Source organism: Arachis hypogaea, chromosome 14 (assembly GCF_003086295.3).
Source record: "Arachis hypogaea cultivar Tifrunner chromosome 14, arahy.Tifrunner.gnm2.J5K5, whole genome shotgun sequence".
NCBI classification, from domain to species: domain Eukaryota; kingdom Viridiplantae; phylum Streptophyta; class Magnoliopsida; order Fabales; family Fabaceae; genus Arachis; species Arachis hypogaea.
Window position 1 is genome coordinate 87,358,161 of NC_092049.1, and position 19,752 is coordinate 87,377,912.

At 35.8% G+C, this 19,752-nt stretch overlaps 1 protein-coding gene and 1 non-coding gene across 2 annotated transcripts in view; both read left to right on the forward strand.

Annotated features, from left to right (window-relative positions):
• Positions 1–12,018, forward strand: part of LOC112743230 (RHOMBOID-like protein 2) — a 29,213-nt gene extending 17,195 nt beyond the window's left edge. The window contains exons 5-6 of the mRNA XM_025792447.3: positions 11,243–11,378; positions 11,696–12,018. Of these exons, the coding sequence (XP_025648232.1) occupies positions 11,243–11,378; positions 11,696–11,818 (259 nt within the window). The 3' untranslated portion in view covers positions 11,819–12,018. The remainder of the gene's footprint in view (positions 1–11,242; positions 11,379–11,695) is intronic.
• Positions 4,532–4,635, forward strand: LOC112745683 (small nucleolar RNA R71). The gene has a single exon (XR_003173598.1). It is a non-coding gene; the product is annotated as a small nucleolar RNA R71 (small nucleolar RNA).
• Positions 12,019–19,752: the final 7,734 nt, after the last annotated feature.

Sequence of the window (19,752 nt, forward strand, 5' to 3'; positions counted from 1 at the left end):
GAACGTTAGCTTTCCAATGCAACTGGAACCGCATCGTTTGGACCTCTGTAGCTAAAGTTATAGCCGTTTGAGTGCGAAGAGGTCAGGCTGGACAGCTTAGCAATTTCTCCAACTTCTTGTATTCTTTCCACTTTTGCATGCTTCCTTTCTACCCTCTGAGCCATTCCTGCCCTGTAATCTCTGAAATTACTTAACACACATATCAAGGCATCTAATGGTAATAAGAGAGGATTTAATATTAGAAAATATAAGGCCAAAGAAACATGTTTTCAATTAAAGCACATAATTAGGAAGGCAAATGTAAAACCATGCAAATAGTATGAATAAGTGGGTAAAGAATAGATAAAAACCACTCAATTAAGCACAAGATAAACCATAAAATAGTGGTTTATCAGTGATGGCGGCTACTACTCCTTCTGGAGGATCCAATGGAGTGCTTGATCTCTTCTATGTCACACCCCTGCCTCTGTTGTTCTTCCCTCATGACTCTTTGATCTTCTCTTATGTCATGGAGGATGGTGGAGTGTTCTTGATGTTCCATCCTTAGTTGACCCATGCTAGAGCTCGGTTCTCCTAAAGAAGTGTGAAATTGGTCCCAATAGCCTTGGGGAAAAAATGTATCCCTTGAGGTATCTCAGGGTTTTCTTGTTGAGGCATCTCCACATGCTCTTGTTGAGGTGCACGTGTGGGCTCTCTAGTTTGCTCCATCCTCTTCTTGGTGATAGGCTTGTCCTCCTCAATGGAGATGTCTCCTTCTATGACAATTCCAGCTGAATTGCACAGATGACAGATAAGGTGGAGGAAAGTCAACCTTGCTAAGGTGGAAGGCTTGTCAGCTACCTTGTACAGTTCTTGAGGTATTACCTCATGTACCTCCACCTCACTTCTAAGCATGATACAGTGAATCATTATGGCTTGGTTAATGATCACTTCTGACCAGTTGATAGTAGGGATGATAGAGCATTGGATAAATTATAACCATCCTCTAGCTATGGGCTTGAGGTCAAGCCTTATCAGTTGGACAGGCTTGCCTTGAGCATCCTTCTTCCACTGAGCTCCTTCCACACAAATGTCTGAAAGGACTTGGTCCAGCCTTGGTCAAAATTGACTCTCCTAGTGTAAGGATGTGGGTCTCCTTGCATCATTGGAAATTGGAGCACTAACCTTACACTTTTCGAGCTGAAATCCAAAAGTCACCCTCGGACCATGGTGTGCCAATTTTTGGGACTGGGGTTTACGCTAGTGTCATGGTTTTTAGTAACCTATGCATTAGCATAGAACTCTTGCACCATTAATATTCCAACTTCCGAAATAAGATTGGTTAGGACTTTGCAACCTCTCCTCTGGATTTGTCTTTGGATCTCTGGATACTCATTCTTTATGAGCTTAAAGGGGACTTTAGGAATCACCCTTTTCTTTACCACTACTTCATAGAAGTGGTCTTGATAGGCTTTGGTGATGAATCTCTCCATCTTCCAAAATTCGGAGGTAGAAGCAACTACTTTTCCTTTCCTCTTTCTAGAGGATTCTCCGACTTTGGATGCCATAAGTGGGAATGGAAAGCAAAAAGCAAGGCTTTTCCAACACCAAAATTAAAAGCTTTGCTCATCCTCGAGCAAAATATGAAGAAAAGAGTAGAAGAAGAAGAGAATTGGTAGAGAAAGGAGGAGAGGAGGATTCGGCCAAGGGGGCTTTAGTGTATGAATGGTGTGTGTATGAAGGGTATAAAGAAAGGGTATTTATAGGGGTGGGATAGGGTAGGGTTCAGTTATGGGAAGGGTAAATAGAAGGGAAAGTTTGAATTTGAAGTGGGTGAAGATTGGTGAGAGTTATGATGATTTTGGGAAGAGGTATGGACGTGATTGGGTTAGGGTTTATAGGGAAGAGTGTGTAAGGAAGAGTGAAAGTAAGAGAGTGAAGAATGTGGGGTAGGTGGAGATTCTGCGGGACCCACTGGTCCTGAGAGGCTAGGAAAGTCAAGTTCCCTACCCCTTCTGGCGTTGAACGCCTAGCTCTTGCTCCTGGCTGGCGTTCAACGCCAGCTATGTACCTCTTATTGGGCGTCGAACGCCTTTGAGGGCAATCCTGCCTGGCGTTCAACGCTAGGTCTATGCCTCTGTTGGGGCGTTGAACGCCCATGGCTGCCCCCTGACTGGTGTTCAATGCTAGCTTCAGATTCCCTGGCTGGTGTTCAACTTCAACAATATGCTCCCTGGCTGGCGTTCAACGCTAGCAATGCACTCCCTGGTAGGCGTTGAACGCCAGCAAGGTCTTTGCTTCAAGGTGTTCTATTTCCAGCTCCAATGGTTTCTGTTTTGTTCTAACTACTGCCCATGATCACAAGCTTAAACAAAAATGAAAATTAAACTGAAATAACTTAAATAAACTTAAAGAAAAATAAGAAAAACATTAATTATTGATGTGTTGCTTCCCAACAAGCGCTTCTTTAACGTCTCTACCTTGACGGTTAGCTCCTTACAGAGATGGATAAGGGCCCAGAATTTTGCTCCTTATAGTGAACTTCTTGCCTGTGCTCTCATGGATAAGTTCCACATGTTCTAGAGACAGGATTCTATTCACAGTGTATGAAATGACAGGATTGTCAGTGAAGATAACTCTCATGCCAGGTGAGAGGCCTTCAGTGGGAATTTTCTTATCCCTTCAGCCTTTAGGTACTTTCTTCTTAGTACCTTTGTTCTCAGTGCTTGATAATGGCTGCCCAACACCAAACTTAGAATTGGTGTCTGTGGGCTCTGTATAACTCTGCACTGAGAGAAAAAGTTGAAGCACTTCATGTTTATGAATAGTGCTTCTTTCAATTGAGGTAGAATTAGGTTTATGAACCTTGAATACAAGACAGTCCTCATCTAATTGAAGGATAGTTCTCCTCTATCTATATCAATCACAGCCTTGGCTATAGCTAGAAAGGGTCTTCCAAGGATGATGGATTCATCCTCTTCCTCCCCAATATCCAGGATTATGAAGTCAGCAGGGATGTAAAGTCTTCAACCTTCACGAAGACATCCTCTACTAGTCTATAAGCCTTTTTCATGGACTTGTTTGCCATCTTTAGAGAGATTCTTGCAGCTTGTACCTCAAAGATTCCCAACCTCTCCATTACAGAGAGAAGCATGAGGTTTATGCTTGACCCTAGGTCACACAGAGCCTTATCAAAGGTCATGGTACCTATGGTGCAAGGGATTAAGAAGCATCCAAGATCTAGCTTCTTCTGAGGTAACTTATGCTGAACCAAGGTATTGAGTTCCTTGGTGAGCACCGGAGGTTCTTCCTCCAGTGTCTCTATACCAAATAGCTTGGCATTCAGCTTCATCAGAATTCTTAGGTACTGAGCAACTTTCTCTTCTCTAGTTTCCTTTTCCTCATCAGAGGAGGAGTACTCTGTAGATTCTATGATCTTCAACCAAGCATTCAAGAGAACTTCAATTGGCTCCTCATGAACCTTTGGTTCCATCAACTCTTTAATAGGGAAGTTCTCAGTGGGCTGAGGGTTGCCAACTATCCCTATTGTGGCGTTCAATGCGAGAATCTGTGTTTCTTTGGGAGTTAAACGCCCATCATGCATCCCTTCACTGGCGTTCAACACCAGTGGTTGTGCCTTTTTGGGCGTTGAATGCCCAGTAAGGTCCTCCTTACTGGCGTTCAACGCCAGTGATGGTGCCTTTGTGGGCGTTGAACGCCCTGTAAGGTCTTCCTTACTGGCGTTCAATACCAAATCATCTCCTTCAGATTTGGCCTCAATGTCCATTGTGATGGCCTTGCACTCTTCTCTTCGTTTACTTTAGTTTTACTAGGAAGAGTGTTAGAAGGAATTTCAGGGATTTTCTTGCTCAGTTGACCAACTTGTACCTCCAGATTTCTAATGGAGGACCTTGTTTTAGTTATGAAACTATGAGTGGTGTTAGAGAGGTTGGAGACTGTTGCGACTAAGTCAGAAAGGTTCTGCCTAGGAGTCTCCATATGTTCCTGAAAAGATGGGAATGGTGGTCTGTTGTTGAACCTATTTTGGTTTCTTTCACCTTGATTATTGTTGAAGCCTTATTGAGACTTCTGTTGATCCTTCCATGAAAGGTTAGGATGATTCCTCCATGATGGATTGTAGGTGTTTCCATAGGGTTCTCCCATGTAATTCACCTCTTCCATTGTAGGTTGATCTGGATCATAAACTTTTCATTCATAGGAGGCTTTGTGAGTGCTGCCAGTTGCAGCTTGTGATCCAGTCAAATGATGAAAGATCATATTGACCTGCTGGGTCAAGATCTTGTTCTGAGTCAATATGGTATTTAGAGTGTCAACCTCTAGAACTCCTTTATTCTAAGCTACCCCATTGTTCACAGGGTTTCTCTCAGAAGTGTAGATGAATTGGTTGTTTGCAACCATTTCAATGAGTTCCTGTGCCTCTTTAGGCGTTTTCTTCATGTGGAGTGATCCACCAGCAGAATAGTCTAAGGACATCTTAGAAAGCTCAGATAGGCAATCATAGAAGATTCCTAGGATAGACCACTTTGAGAGCATGTCAGGAGGGCACCTCCAGATTAGTTTCTTGTATCTTTCCCAAGCTTCATAGAGGGTTTCACCCTCCTTTTGTCTGAATGTTTGAACTTCCACCCTGAGCTTGCTCATCTTTTGAGGTGGAAAGAACTTGGCCAAAAAAGTATTGACCAACTTTTTCCAAGAGTCTAGGCTTTCTTTAGGTTGAGAATCCAACCATATCCTAGCTTTTTCTCTAACAGCAAAGGAAAAAAGCATAGTCTGTAGACCTCAGGATCCACTCCATTGTTCTTAACAGTATCACAGATTTTAAAGAATTCAGATAAGAACTGATGTGGATCTTCTAGTGGAAGTCCATGGAACTTGCAATTCTGTTGCATTAGAGAGACTAACTGAGGCTTTAGCTCAAAGTTATTAGCTCTAATGGCAGGTATAGAGATACTTCTGCCATAGAGGTCAGAAGTTGGTGCAATGAAGTCACCAAGAACCTTCCTTACATCTCCTCCATTATTCGGTTCAGCTGTCATATTTGTGTTTTCAGTTTCTTATTCGAATAGTTCTGTGAGGTTTCCTCCGGAGTGTTGTGCTTTAGCTTGTTGCAAACGCTTCCTTAGGATCCTCTCAGGTTCAGGATCAAGATCAAAGAAAGGTTCTTTATCCTTATTCGTGCTCATAAACAAGAAAAGGAAAACAAGAAAGAGGAAGAACGGAAGTCTCTATGTCACAGTATAGAGAATTCCTTGTGAGATGTGAAGAATAAAGAAGAATGAAGATAGAGAAGAGAGAGAAAGAATTCGGCTATGAGGGGAATAAGAATTCGAAAATTAAGAAGTAAAAAGAGAAACTAGAATTAAAATATCTTTTTATTTTTATTTTATTTATTAATTGAATTCGAAAATAAAAGCTAATTAAATAAAAATATTTGAAAATTAAATGATGAATTTCAAAAAAAGAAGAGAGAGAAATAGAAGGAAAGTTTTCGAAAATAGAGAGAGAGGAATTAATTAGGAAGTTTTGAAAAAGAAAGAAAGAGAAAACAAGAAACTAATTAAGAAAGATTTGAAATTAAGATAAGATAGAAGATTAGAAAAAGATTTGATTTTAAAATTTGAAATTATGAAAGATAAGATAAGAATTGAAGAGATTTGATTTTGAAAATTTTGAAATTAAAATTTAAAAGAAGATAAGATAGAAAAAGTTTTAAATTAAAAAGATATGACAAGATTTGAAAAGGATTTGAATTTTAAAATTTTAAAGAAAGATAAGATAAGATAGTGATTTGAAATTAAAATATGAAAAATCTTTGGAATTTTCGGAAATTAAGATAAAAAAGATGTTTTTTTTTAATTAATGAAGAGAGAGAAAAACAACCAAAAAACACCAAACTTAAAATTTTTAGATCAAGACACTAAAGTTTTCGAAAATTCAAAAAGAAAAATACCAAAAGACATGAAACTTAAAAATTTTAAGATCAAAACAAGAAAAGAAACAAGAACAACTTGAACACCAAGAAAGAACACAAAGAACACTTTTCAAAAATTCAAAGCAAATAAAGAATAATCAAAGGACACCAAATTTAAAAATTTTGAAAATCAAGGATAGTAATTTCGAAAATTTTAAAGGAAAATACTCAAAGACACCAAACTTAAGAATTTTGAAATCAAAGACTCTAATTTTAGAAAAGAAAAGAAAAGAAACTTAGAGACTCAAGATGACTCAAAAAGACACCAAACTTAAAGATTGATACAAGACTCAAACAAAAGACACTATTTTTGAAAATTTTTGGAAAGAAAGTAAGAAAATTCGAAACTTTAACAAGAACAAGAACGAAAGACTCAAACAAAAAGATACAGATAAAAAAGAAAAGGTTTTGAAAAATTTTTTATTTTTTTCGAAAAAGAAAGTAAAAAGACTCAAACAAAATAGTAAAAAGTACCTAATTTAAGCAACAAGATAATCTGGTTGTTTGTCAAATCTGAACAATCCCCAGCAACGGCACCAAAAACTTGGTGGACAAAACTGGCTCCGCAGAATTCGCACAGATAGACTGGCAAGTATACCGGGTCGACCAAGTAATACCTGAGGTGAGTCAGGGTTGATCCCACGAGGATTGTTGTTTTGAGCAAGCAGTCGACACCTTGTAGATCTTAGTCAGGCGGAATGAAAAGATGAGTGTTGTTGGAAAACGCATAAAATAAATAAAGATAAAAATACCGGATTTATTTGTGAAAATAGTGATGGACGAACAGTTAATGCTTCGGAGATGCTTTGTCTTTCCGGATTAACTTTTCTTATTGTCTATCCCAATAGCTTTCTGATTTATTCAATGGCAACCGTAAGTGATTAACTCATGTCCTCTTATCAAGTTAACTTCCGCTACTACAGCAATCCACCATGTTGAAGTGACTCATGTCCTCTCATCAAGCCACCTCTAGGTTTCTCACTGTAGTAGAAGATGAAGCTCTAAGCAAGCCACTCCCCTTCGCGATCCTACTCAAGGTACCACAGACAAGGCAGATCTTCCGGATCAGAGAGGGTTGCTTCTCTGATTCTAGCCTTAGCACCATAGAGACCTCAGACACCCATAGACAACGGGATTATATGTCACATATCCAAAGTTGCTCAGATGCTCTATACGAATCCGCAATGCAAACTCTAGCTTTAGTTCAACGCTATCCGGGTCAGGAATCGCACGGAACCCAAGTAGAACAAGAGTGATTGTCACGGGTCACTCTCATTCATGAGATGGAGAACGAGTGTGCATAAGAGAATAGAATCAGAATTGTATTGAAAATAGAACAGTAATATTATTAATCCATGAAACTCAGCAGAGCTCCTAACCCTAACTTAGGAGGTTAGTGACTTATATTGCATATAATAGTGTTCAAAAATAATGGGGGAGGAAGAAGATCTTAAACATGGGTGATCTTCTCCTATATATACTACTCTAGTGAGTAAGGATTACAGAAATAACATACTAAGTTGATAGTACAAAAATCCACTTCTGGAGCCCACTTGGTGAGTGTTTGGGCTGAGCTTGAGTGTTTTCCACGTGCTAATGTCCCTTAGGGGCTTTGAACGCTGTTTAGGGACCCCCTTTTGGGCGTTGAACTCCAGTTGCTCCCCTGTGGGCGCTGGATGCCAGAAATGGAGCTAGTTACTGGCGTTGAACGCCAGTTTTGGGCCTTCATTTCTGAAACAAATTATAAAAAATTATATATTTCTAGAAAGCCCTGGATGTTAGCTTTCCATAGCCATTGCGAGAACGCCATTCGGACTTCTGTAACTCTAGAAAAGCTCATTCGAGTGCACAGAGGTCAGATCCTGACAGCATCTGCAGTCCTTTCTCTACTTCTGAATCAGATTTCTGCTCAAACTTCTCAATTTCAGCCAGAAAATACCTGAAATCACCATAAAACACACAAACTCAAAGTAGAATCTAAAAATGAGAATTTTGCACTAAAACCTATGAAAACTTAATAAAACTTAACAAAACATAATGAAAACTATATGAAAACAATGCCGAAAAGTATATAAAATATATGCTCATCAGTGGGTTTGCACCTAGCTTGTCGAAGGCTCCTCTGAAGAGGATATTGGAGTCTACTCCAATTTCGACCAGTATCCTGTTTATGATCCGGTCCCGACTCTTGTGGAGATGACGAATGGGGCGTCTTCCTCAGAGGTGCCATGTTGGCAGTCATTAGGGGAGAATGTAATCGCCTCTACGACTGGGGAGGTTAGGGCCTGGTTTCCCACGGCCAGGATTTTAACATCTTTTTTTAGTGCTGATTTTGAATTTTCCGGGGCGTCCTTCCCGTTGATGACGTTCACGATTATGGTGGGGTCAGCTTCTGGGCTTTCTTTTGGTGCGTGTCGTAACATCCTTAGATTGCGCCCTTCGCACTCTGATAATTTTCCTTTCTTCGTCCTTCTGGATTCCCAGATGATTTTGTCAAACTCGGAAGCTTATCGTCTCGGATGGCCTGTTTGAGGGTGTCTTTTAGGTCAAAGTAGTCTTGGGTTGTGTCTGTATCCTCGGTGATAGTCACAGTACAGGCTCTTGTTACCTCCTGTCCGTTCCTTTAGTTGTTGCGCTTTTGGGAGGATGCCTTGTTCTGCTATTTGATGGTAGATCTCAGTGATGGGAGCGAGTAGGGGTGTAGTGTGAGAACTTTCCAACATGGGGTGTTCTATTGGTGTTTGCCGATTTGGAGTGTTCTTTCTGAGTTTTTCTTGGTGGCGGGTTATTACGAGGTGTCGTGCTGCCGTTTGTTGGCTGCTACGACTTGGCTCACATCTTCGTCATTTATATACTCCCTTGCGACGCTTTTACTTTCATGCATAGTCTAGACTGGCTTAGTGGTGAGGTGTTTCCGGAAGTCCTCGTTCATGAGGCCGTTGGTCAGACAGAGACTTGCGACTGAGTTTGTGAGTCCGTCGACTGTTAGACACTCATCGTTGAACCTATCGAGGTGTTTCCTCGTGGATTCATCTTGTCTCTGGGTGACTCCGAGCAGGCTAATGAGGTGTTTGGCTTTGGTAATTCTGGTGGTGAACTAGGCCTAAATTTTCTGGAAATGTCGTGAAAGGTGGGCTTTGGAGCTGTTTGGGAGGGCGTTGAACCGTTTGATTGCGGGGCCGGCTAAGGTTACCGAGAAGGACCTGCATCGGACCGCATCGGCGGCTCCTTCCGGGTTCATCCTAGTCTCGAAGGCTTTTTGCTATTCCTGGGGCCCTTTGGTTCTGTTGTATTTCATATTTGTGGGCTTGTCAAAGCCCTTTGGAAGCTTGGCTCTTAAAATTTTTTCGGTGAACGAGGTGGCTCCCATTATCACATACTTGCTTCGTGCTCGTTTGGCTTCCCGATGGTGTCGTCGGTTGTCTTCTTCATGTTGGCATTCTGGGTCTCGAAAAATGCTGCGGTCATGTCTCTTACTGTGTCGCTGTTCAGGGGACATGTTCTTGGTTTTGCGGTAAGATCGGGTTCTGGAGGTCGCATGACTTCCATGTTCCGCGTGATACCGTTCCTTGGTCATAACCTGGCCTTCAAGGTTTTGTACCCTGAGGCATAGTTCTTGGATTATTTGGACTGTCTTTTCTCCCAGGCCGTCAGGAGACCGGATTTCAGGGGGTAGGCAGTTGTCTTTCAGTTGTTGCTAGGGTGGGATTGGTAGGCGATGCACAATGCTTGTTATCCTCCCGTGGGTGGGAGGGGTGGTATCTCGATATTCGGAGGTTGGACTTCGCAGGTTTGAGTTGTGGTAGTGGCTTGAGGATTGCTCCTCGAGGTTTTTCGTCCTGCCGTCACGACTTGGCAGTCTCCAAAGAAGGCGCCAATGTACTAGTGGTCTTTAGTATGGGTTGTGAGATGGATTGGAGACTTGCGAGTTGAGATGGTTGCCGGGTCGTCCTCTTGGAGCGGCGGGGGTTGGTACCTGCAAAGATACTCCGACGCTCAAGTTAGAATGGATCTGAGAGGTATAAGGTGTGTAGAATGAATGACGTACTTGAGCGGGCCTCTGACTCCCCTTTATATAGTTGGTGGTAATTATCTCATTTTATCTTATTTGGCTAAGATAAAGGAGGTACTTAAATTCGAATATTGGTTAGAGGATGTGGGGCCGTTTTTGGACCTTCTAGAAAAAAAAAGAAAGCCAACCTTGGGTATCTGAGTCGAAGGCCGTTCCAGTATAGGACCCGAGGGGGTTTGTAACATTACTAAATGCTAGCAATCAAGTATACCGACAAAACAACCCTCAATGTATTGTAGACATTATTAATTGCCTTATAATGAAAATCAATTTTGTGCATAACCGAATTGCAATCACAAATTAATCCTTGCTATTCCTTTTCAGTCTTGGTTTATGTGTATGCATAGTTTCAACAACCGGATCGCACTAATCAGTTCGACTTTAAAATTGATGAATCGATTGATTCGGTTCAATGTTATGACTGTTTAAGGATGAAAATTGGTCAGAATCTGTCAAAATTAGTCCAACTAAATCGAGAGAAAATTACAAAATTGATGTAGATGTGAGTTAAATATGGAATTTTCATTTTATTGTATGCTCTATTTACCTCTAAATTATGTTATTTCTTATTATTTTATATGTTAATTATTAATTATATAATAAAAATATACAATAATTTTGTTAATATTATTTTAATTTTTACTCACTTATATTTAAATTAATTATATTTTTTATTATTCATAATTAGTAATATAAATATTTTTAAACATGTATAAATAAAAATATAAAATATTTTTATTAATTATAATATTATTATTTTTTATGATTATATAATATTTATTAAATATCATTTTTCAATATATACATATAGTATATAATAATATAATAAATACAAACTAGTTAGTTAGTTATTAAAATAAAAAAATAATTACTTTAGTATAAAAAGTTAAAAAAATCTTTGTTATGACAAAATACTAGAGCTTTATATATTTATTTAATGATAATTAAATTATAATTTATTTATTATAATTTATTAAAATTTGATTATTAAAATATTAATGAAAATATATATTTTAAATTTTATAAATTTAAATTTTGGTTATTTTAATTTTTTTATTTATGTACGATTGATTCTATCGAGTCAGTTACTTATTGATTGAACTAAATCAATAAATTAGTAATTTAATCTGTTTAATTATCAATTCGATTCTTGACAACTATGCTAATATATGTAAAAATTAAAATTATTTACTTGGCAGGTTCACTTTAGGCTTAGTTGCACTTCTTCGTGGTGTTAACGTAAACGATCATTGCTCCTGGTGCAAATATTTGTCTTGTCTTCCAATTTCCAAATGGCACTGCGACACTCAAATTAAAAAAGCTGCATTTTGTACGGTACGCATTTTGGCCCAAATATTCCTGTTTTGAGAATTATTTCACTAATTCACTTAAATAAATATGAAAGATTTAAATTATTTTATATATATTAATTTATTAGATAATAATAATTTTTAAATAAAATTTTTATTTATAATAAATTAATTTTTAGTTTGTTAGACTAAAAAATACTATAAGATAAAAAAATTATTCCATCATAGATAGAGTGTTATGAACCGTTTTTTAGGTGATTTACATCTAAACTTCAAAAATTCGATATAATTTTATTTTATTTTATTTTGTGTATTAATGTTGTTTAAATGGCATAAATGCAGGTAGAAGAGACTGGCAGCGAATTGAACATGACATGTTTAACAAATGGTATATCCAAGCCATTTTATTTGCCAGATCAAACCTATGACCGAATTGCAGAATTATGTAAACAGATTTGTCAGTAGCTATTGACAAAAGGAATGGTATTAAACCAAAACCTTGCCTACTACTTACTGTGTTTAATTTATTTATGTCCCTCACCGTATATAATACATAGCTATCATATTTATAGGCTTCCAGCTGAATGTTATATAGGTTGAACTGATCTGGATTTACTATATTATATTTCAGTTCATTTATGAAGTTATCCTAAGTTCAATACTTACGTAGATAATATATAGAGTTAATAGTCAAAATCGTTCCTGAAAAATATCTCGATTTTTATTTTGGTTTTCGAAAGATAAAATTAATCGAAATCGTCCTCGAAAGATACACGACTTGGTCACGTTAGTCCTTCTATCAGTTTGATGATGATATGTTACGTTAAGTGTCACGTAGCATGATGACGTAGTGAGTTAATGCCACGTGTCAGATCAGTGACACGTGACGTGTCACTTGACATGTAAAAAAGTTATTTATAATCAAAATAGTCATTGAAAGTTCAGACGTAAGTCATTTTCAACCTTAAAATTTTAAAAATTAATCAAATTAATCTTTATATAATTTTTTTTATTTTTTTTGATAATATTAAATTTAAAATATTTTTTGATACTATTAATTTTAATAGAAATATAATTGACAAACAAAAAATTAGTAATTGTATATTTTTTTCTTAAAATTTTTTTAATAAAATTATCTCTCTCCTTTAATTTTTCTCAAAATCTCTTTTATTCTTTTCTATTCTAAAACATTTTTCTTATATCATTACATTTTTGTTAGAATATATATATATATATACTCAAAATTGAAATGTATGTATTTGTTAACTTAAACAAAGTTATATGCTCAAAATCAAAATTTATATATGTTAACCTAAACAAAGTTATACCACTATTTTTTTCTACTACATCTTTTTTCTTCCATTACGGTATTACTTACATATAGGATGTAATGGTAGTGATATTAAAAGAAAAATTATATAATCTATCTCAAACGTATGAAACACACAAAAATTTATTATGATCTTTGCATGTAGTACGCTTAAGAAGCAATTCGTTTAATATATATAATAATAATAATTAAGCAACAAATTTTTAATATTTTGTAAAGTTTGAAACTAAAGCAAAATTTGTGGATCTTCTTGAATTTTGACTTTTAATATCACTACCATTACATCCTATGTGTAAGTAATACTGTAATAGAAAAAAAAAGATGTAGTAAAAAAAAATAGTGGTATAACTTTGTTTAGGTTAACATACATAAATTTGATTTTGAGCATATAAAAACTATTTTGATTATAAATAATTTTTTTAAATGTCAAGTGTGATCTGACACGTGGCGTGCCAGGTGTCACTGATCTGACACGTCAACCAATCATCTTGTGACACGTGACATTAACCCACCATGTCATCATGCCACATGACAATTAACGTAACACATCATCCAACTGACGAAAGGACTAACGTGATTAAATCGTGTATCTTTCGGAGACGATTTCGATTAATTTTCTCTTTCGAGAATCAAAATAGAGATTGAGATATCTTTCAGAAACAATATAAAGTATTAACTCACAATATATATGTAAGCCCATCACCGGCAAATAATAGTTAAGATTAATTAATTCTTTTAATTTTAATGGAAAAACAAGTGTGTCACACTCCGGAAATTTAAGGTTAATCATTACAATAACAAAAATTAACTACATTTCCACTATTTTCAATAACTACTCCAATACATAACTATTGATAACATAAAACTACTAATAAAAGAATAACAATAATATCAAAAAATTTAGTAACCAAAATTTTTCAGCCATAATTAGTTAAAATTTTTCATAATTTATTTTATTTACATCACTTAATAATAGTTTTATTTTTTATTCTACTCTCTTATTATTCCACTTATCATATTCTTATCAAATTCACTTATTAATAATATTAATTATAAAATTATATAACTTTTTATTAGACATTCTTGTAATCAATACTTAATATTCTTTTTTATAATTTGATTTTTATATATAAGAATACAATAAAGATTAATAATAATTATAATTAAGAACGGTAATTATAATATCAATTACATTAAATAATTGCAATTGATTCTTTGTATGTTATGGTATTTATCATTAATTATTGGAGATATGAAACATGAAACCTACCCTAATATGTACCTTATGTTAATTCAATCATGTTCATTCAAAAATCACAAGAATAACACCATTGCAAGTACAATAGTGTATAAGCCAAGAAATTTTACAAGAAATCGTCTTTGTCATTGTAATTTGTATGGCAATTGATTTCGACCTTAATACAGTACCTATGGCAGAAGGTGCTGAAGAATTTGAGCAACAGACGGACTCACCCGACAAGATTGTTGTCAGTCAATCAATTTCTAAGAATATGAAAAACTACACTAGCTCTGATGAGGTATGGTAATAACCCGGATTATTTTTTGTGTATTTTTTAGCACTTTAGTTATATGCATAACATTCTTGATCATTATTTGTTTGCTATTTTTATGTAAAGAAAAATAAATTTTTTATTATTTTTGTTATTTTTTTAATTTTTAAAAATATTTTTATCATGTTGATCTCTAAAATAGAAGTATTTTTTGTTGAGTATTTAAAATTTTTTTAGTAATTAGTATTTAAATTCTTTGATTTTGCTCATTAATTTTTTTGGTTAAATAGAAAAAAGAAACAAATAAGATAACAAGAGAGAAAGATTAAGCAATATAACTTATTAGTCTAAAATCCCGTCAATTATGACCTTTTTGTTTATGCTGTTTATTTTTTTTTGTGTATATATGGATGAAGGAAATAATATTTATTTAAATAAATACTTATGTTATTTTTAATATAATTAATCATGCTTTTAATTTCTTCTTCTTATGATTAATTAGTTATCAAATTATGGATTTTTTTAATTTGCTTTATAACAATATTTTTTTAGAAAATTCAAAATAAATAAATATATAAAAATTATTTTATCATGATCAGCCCATTAATCCATAAAAAACTATAAAATTTTTATATTGTCTTTTTAAAAGATTGGAACATTTTATTTTATTTATTGACAAATTTTTATTAGACAAGAAAAAATCAAAATAGACATATTATGTTTGTATGTCTATATATAAATTATTATTTCTATTGTTATTATTATTTGAACTACCAGCACAGTCATACAATGTTCGCTGTATTGAGTACGATACTAATTATATCCTCATTTATACTTATATTGTACTATTTAGTAAACTGCCAATTTTGGCACTTTAGTTATATGCATAACATTCGTGTAAAGTTCATGCTTTATGCAATCAATAAGTTCATATGAATAACATCCATAATTATACGAAGTTAACATCCACGTTAACATACATAATAAAACGAAATTAGCACCTAAAAGTACAATAGTGTGTTTTATTTATTATACTCGATAGTGAAATTAGCCACTTTTGTATAGTTAACTATTAGGTAGAGTTTCATTTGTTTTTTTTTCCAGGTCATAAACCAAGCTATTGGTGACGAGGAGCTAGAGCCCGAGGAGGGAATGTGCTTTGGCACATTAGAAGATGCGCGTGCATATTATTACCGATATGTGGCTAGGACTGGTTTTGTCGTCAAAATAAGAACCGCCCTTGAAGACTAGAAATGGTTAGAGGATGGTTGTTAATCAAGCTTTGCATTGTAACAGAGATGGATACCGCACATCTTGTGTAAAGGCACCCAAGAGAAGGAAAACGGTGGCCTCAACAAACTGCAAAGCCCGTTGCTATTTGGCATTAGATAAGATGACAAGGCAGTGGAGAATTTCTTGAGTAGAGGTATCCCACTCACACCCGCTTAATCCGAAGCTATCTGGAATGTTCTCAGCAAACCGTCAGCTAAGTATGCGTGTGAAGCACCTGATAAGCAAAACGACCAAGCTGGCATTAGACCGAGTAAGACGTACCAGGCACTAGCCAATGCCGCTGGTGGCCCTGCCAATCTCACCTTTACAGAGAAGGATGTTAGAAATTACATTAGTCGTCACTTACGCATTTTCGAGGATGAGACGGATCCAAAAGAGTTACTTAAACACTTCTCACAGATGAAGGAGCTCAATCCGAACTTTTTCTTTGAAATAGATGTGGACAAAAACCATAGCATTAGAAATGTGTTTTGGGCCGATGCTTGGTGTAGAGATGCATGGGAATATTTTGGTAATGTCGTGATGTTTGACACTACTTACAAGACTAATAGGTACCAAATTATTGTTTTTTTGTTCGACTTAATTAGATTTTTTTTTCAGCTAAGGCATTTGGAGTTTACACCTACGTTACATATTTTTATATTTTCATTCTTTAGGTATGACATGCTGTTCGGGTATTTCGTAGGTGTCAACCACCATGAGATGTCTACGCTTCTTGGGTGCGATTATTGCGGAATAAGGACACTCGTACATTCCAATGGCTTTTTCATACTTGGTTGAAGTGCATGGGTAAGGCCCCATATGTGTTATAAAAGATCAATCCCTGCAGATGCGTTCTGCGTTAGAGACCACATTACCACACACACGCCATAGATGGTGCATATGGCATATCCTAAAGAAGATATCAAACAAGCTGGTAGATTACCGTTGTTTCGATCAGCTCAACACATGCATGAAGAAGATTGTGTTTGAATCCAAATCTAAGGACTGATTGAGAGAGATTGGCACGATTTATTGAAGAGTACAATTCTTGGTGGCTAAATGGTAGTATAATCTTCTGGTTTATTGCTACCTCTGTGTGGCTTCTTTATAGATTTTATTTTATAGTCAATATGGATGTTGCACTTATGGGTTAACTTACGCTATTTTTTTTTTTATTTTTTGTTTTGCCCATTCATTGACAGATATGTTTGCTGACTGACATATGCGGGTGCCAGTATTTTTCAAGGACGAATTCTGGGCTGGCATGAGGAGCACACAGCGTAGTGAGAGCATGCATTCAGTTTTCGATAAGTACTTAAACAGTAAGAGCTCTTTGTTGCAATTTGTTCGCCAATACCAAATCTATGTTATAGACAAGGAGCAAAAGGAGCTTGAGTGTGACGCTACTGATTTAAGAGGGATTATCCTGTGTGTTTCCAGCTCACCAATAGAGAAGCAGTTCCAGAGAGAATATACAAACTCCATGTTTCGAGACGTCCAGGATCAATTTATAAAAAAGGCCGATTGTGACATCTCTTCAATCAACCATCATGGCACAAGTATAGTTTGTGAAGTTGACCAACAAAAGATGGTATTTGACATGTTAGTGTATAGCAGATACCAAATCGTGTATTGCTCGCAGTCATCAGAAGTTCAATGTGATTGCTTTATGTTCCAATCGAATGGTATTCTATGCTTCCACAGTCTTGCTGTTCTTCTATATTTTTGTGTAATAGCAGTGTCCTCACAATACATTCTATCCCAATGGAGTAAGAATGTTAGTTAGAGACACACATACATCAGGAGTAGCATTGACATGGACCATTCCGATGAAAGCATGACCATTTTTAGGGAATTGTGTTCTGATTTTTACAACGTCGCTCAGAATTTTGTGGCTACTCCAGAGGTTGCTGCTATATTGGGTGATGCCATGGACAGTGCTCGACACAAGCTCAAAGAACACAAGGAATCCGAGCATCAAGCTGCAGATGTACCAAGTGCAATTAACTCACATACACATGATGAGTGTCCCGTTAGCATGGATGAGCTACAGGGCCCATGTCGTGTTCCTACGCAAGGTCATCCAACGTCCACCAGACTTGGGGCAGATCTTAAAAAATCTATTAAAAAGAGGACACGCAAACACAAGAACACTCACAATCACAACAAGGTAAATATGAGATCTACCCTTTTTCACGTCATTTGTTTATTTTAAGTGTGTTGAATAGATGATAAGTTATGATGTTATTTTTCAATATGATTTGTGTGTTAAGGGACCTAATGGTAATGCACAACCATCTCCTACCAATGTGGCATCTTCCTACAAAGATACGCAATAGGCTTGTTCAGAAATGACAGACAATTTGGCTACGCACTCTGGTTCCTTCATGTCACTATTGAATTCATCCCATAACGCCGAACAATTGTGTATGTGTACCTAGTGTATTTTTTATAGCATTAATGTCATGTCCATTTATTTATTGTTTCCTCTTTGTTTTGTTTTTAAATTATTTTCCACAGGAAGTATTTTTGGAGGATTCAAAGTTTAACAGCACTACATATCATAAGCATTAGAGTTTAGCAACTACTTTGTACTTTGCCCATGCTTCAACGTTTCCTCTTTGTTTTGTTTTTAAATTATTTTCCACAGGAAGCATTTTTGGAGGATTCAAAGTTTAACAGCACTACATATCATAAGCATTAGAGTTTAGCAACTACTTTGTACTTTGCCCATGCTTCAACGTTATTTTACGTTATCATGATTTGGTGGTTTATTGGGTTTGTTTTATATATTTTAATATACTCAACTTTATTTTACCTTGCTACAACTTCATATACCATTATTAAACAAAATATAATAACAGACTTGGGCAACTAATATACAACTTTTTTCTTCTTTTACTCTTTTTTATCGTTATTATTTTTTACTAATATTTAAAATAATAAATGTTCAGTTGATAATTTGATTATTATGATAATTTGGTGCATTACATGAAGTTTAAACTTGAATTTTAAAAGTATTCGTACATAATAAGGTCTTTATTTTATTATTTAAAAATTAGACATAAAAAAGGCATATCCAGGCATGTATTTTGTTTACATCCAATAACATCCTCTAATTTATTAGAATAACAACCACAATCGAGCATTTATTGCTTGGGCATAGATATTTTTACCTCGCTGTTAAGTATGGATAATTTTAAAGTTCAATTAAAAAATTTTCAGTAGATATACGAAAGAAAGTTCAAACTTCAATCAACGTGTTTGATGCACCACTATTTTGTGGTACATTTTACGCTTAATTTGAGTGAATTTCATCCATTATTCCCGCATTTACTCAATGAAATAGCATGGTTTCATAATTTTCTTCTAATTTGTGCTTAAGTGTGAAAATATGCTTTTTAGGCCCTTAATTGGTTAATTTTAAATCACCTTTGATTCCACTAGATGCCTTGATGTGTTTGTTAGTGAATTCAGGTTAAAAAGGCTAGGAATGGATCAAAGGAGTGAAGAGAAAAACATGCAAAGTGGAGAACTCATGGAAAATCAAGGATTGGGAGAGTATTCATCGACGCGCACGCGCAACAGACGCGCACGCGTGGAATGTGAAGTCGCATGGTGACGCGTACGCGTGACATGACATGACACGACACGTACGCGTGGAAAGCAAATTGCCAAGCGACGCGTGCACTTGACCCACGCGTACACGTCGATGTTCACATGTGACCTCACTAAAGTGAAAACGCTGGGGGTGATTTCTGGGCTTCCCAGGCCTAAATCCAACTCACTTCTGAGACTATTACATGCAAAGATCAAGAGGAGTCAAGGGGGGAGAACACATAGTTTAGTTTCATCATGCTTTAGTTAGTTTCTAGAGAGAGAAGCTCTCTCTTCTCTCTAGAATTAGGTTAGATGTAGATTAGGATTTTTTAGATCTAGGTTTAATTCATACTTGGATTTACTTTTCCTTTACAATTTCTTGTTCCTCTACCTTTTCTCTCTCTAGTTTTGTACTTTAATCCTTGTAATTGTTCACTTTGTTGTTGATGCACTCTTGTTCCTTCTACTTCTCTTTAATGCAATTCATGTTTGATTTCCTTTATTGTTGATTTAAATTGTAGTTGTTAATTTTCTTGCAATTGGTAGTGTAGATCTACTTTTCTTGCAATTTTATCCTGCTTTCCTTTTATGCCTTCCAAGTGTTTGATTGAATGCTTGGAAGGATGTTAGAGTAGATTTTGTGTTCTTGGCTTGGGATGGTAACTTAGGTGAAATTGAGTTGC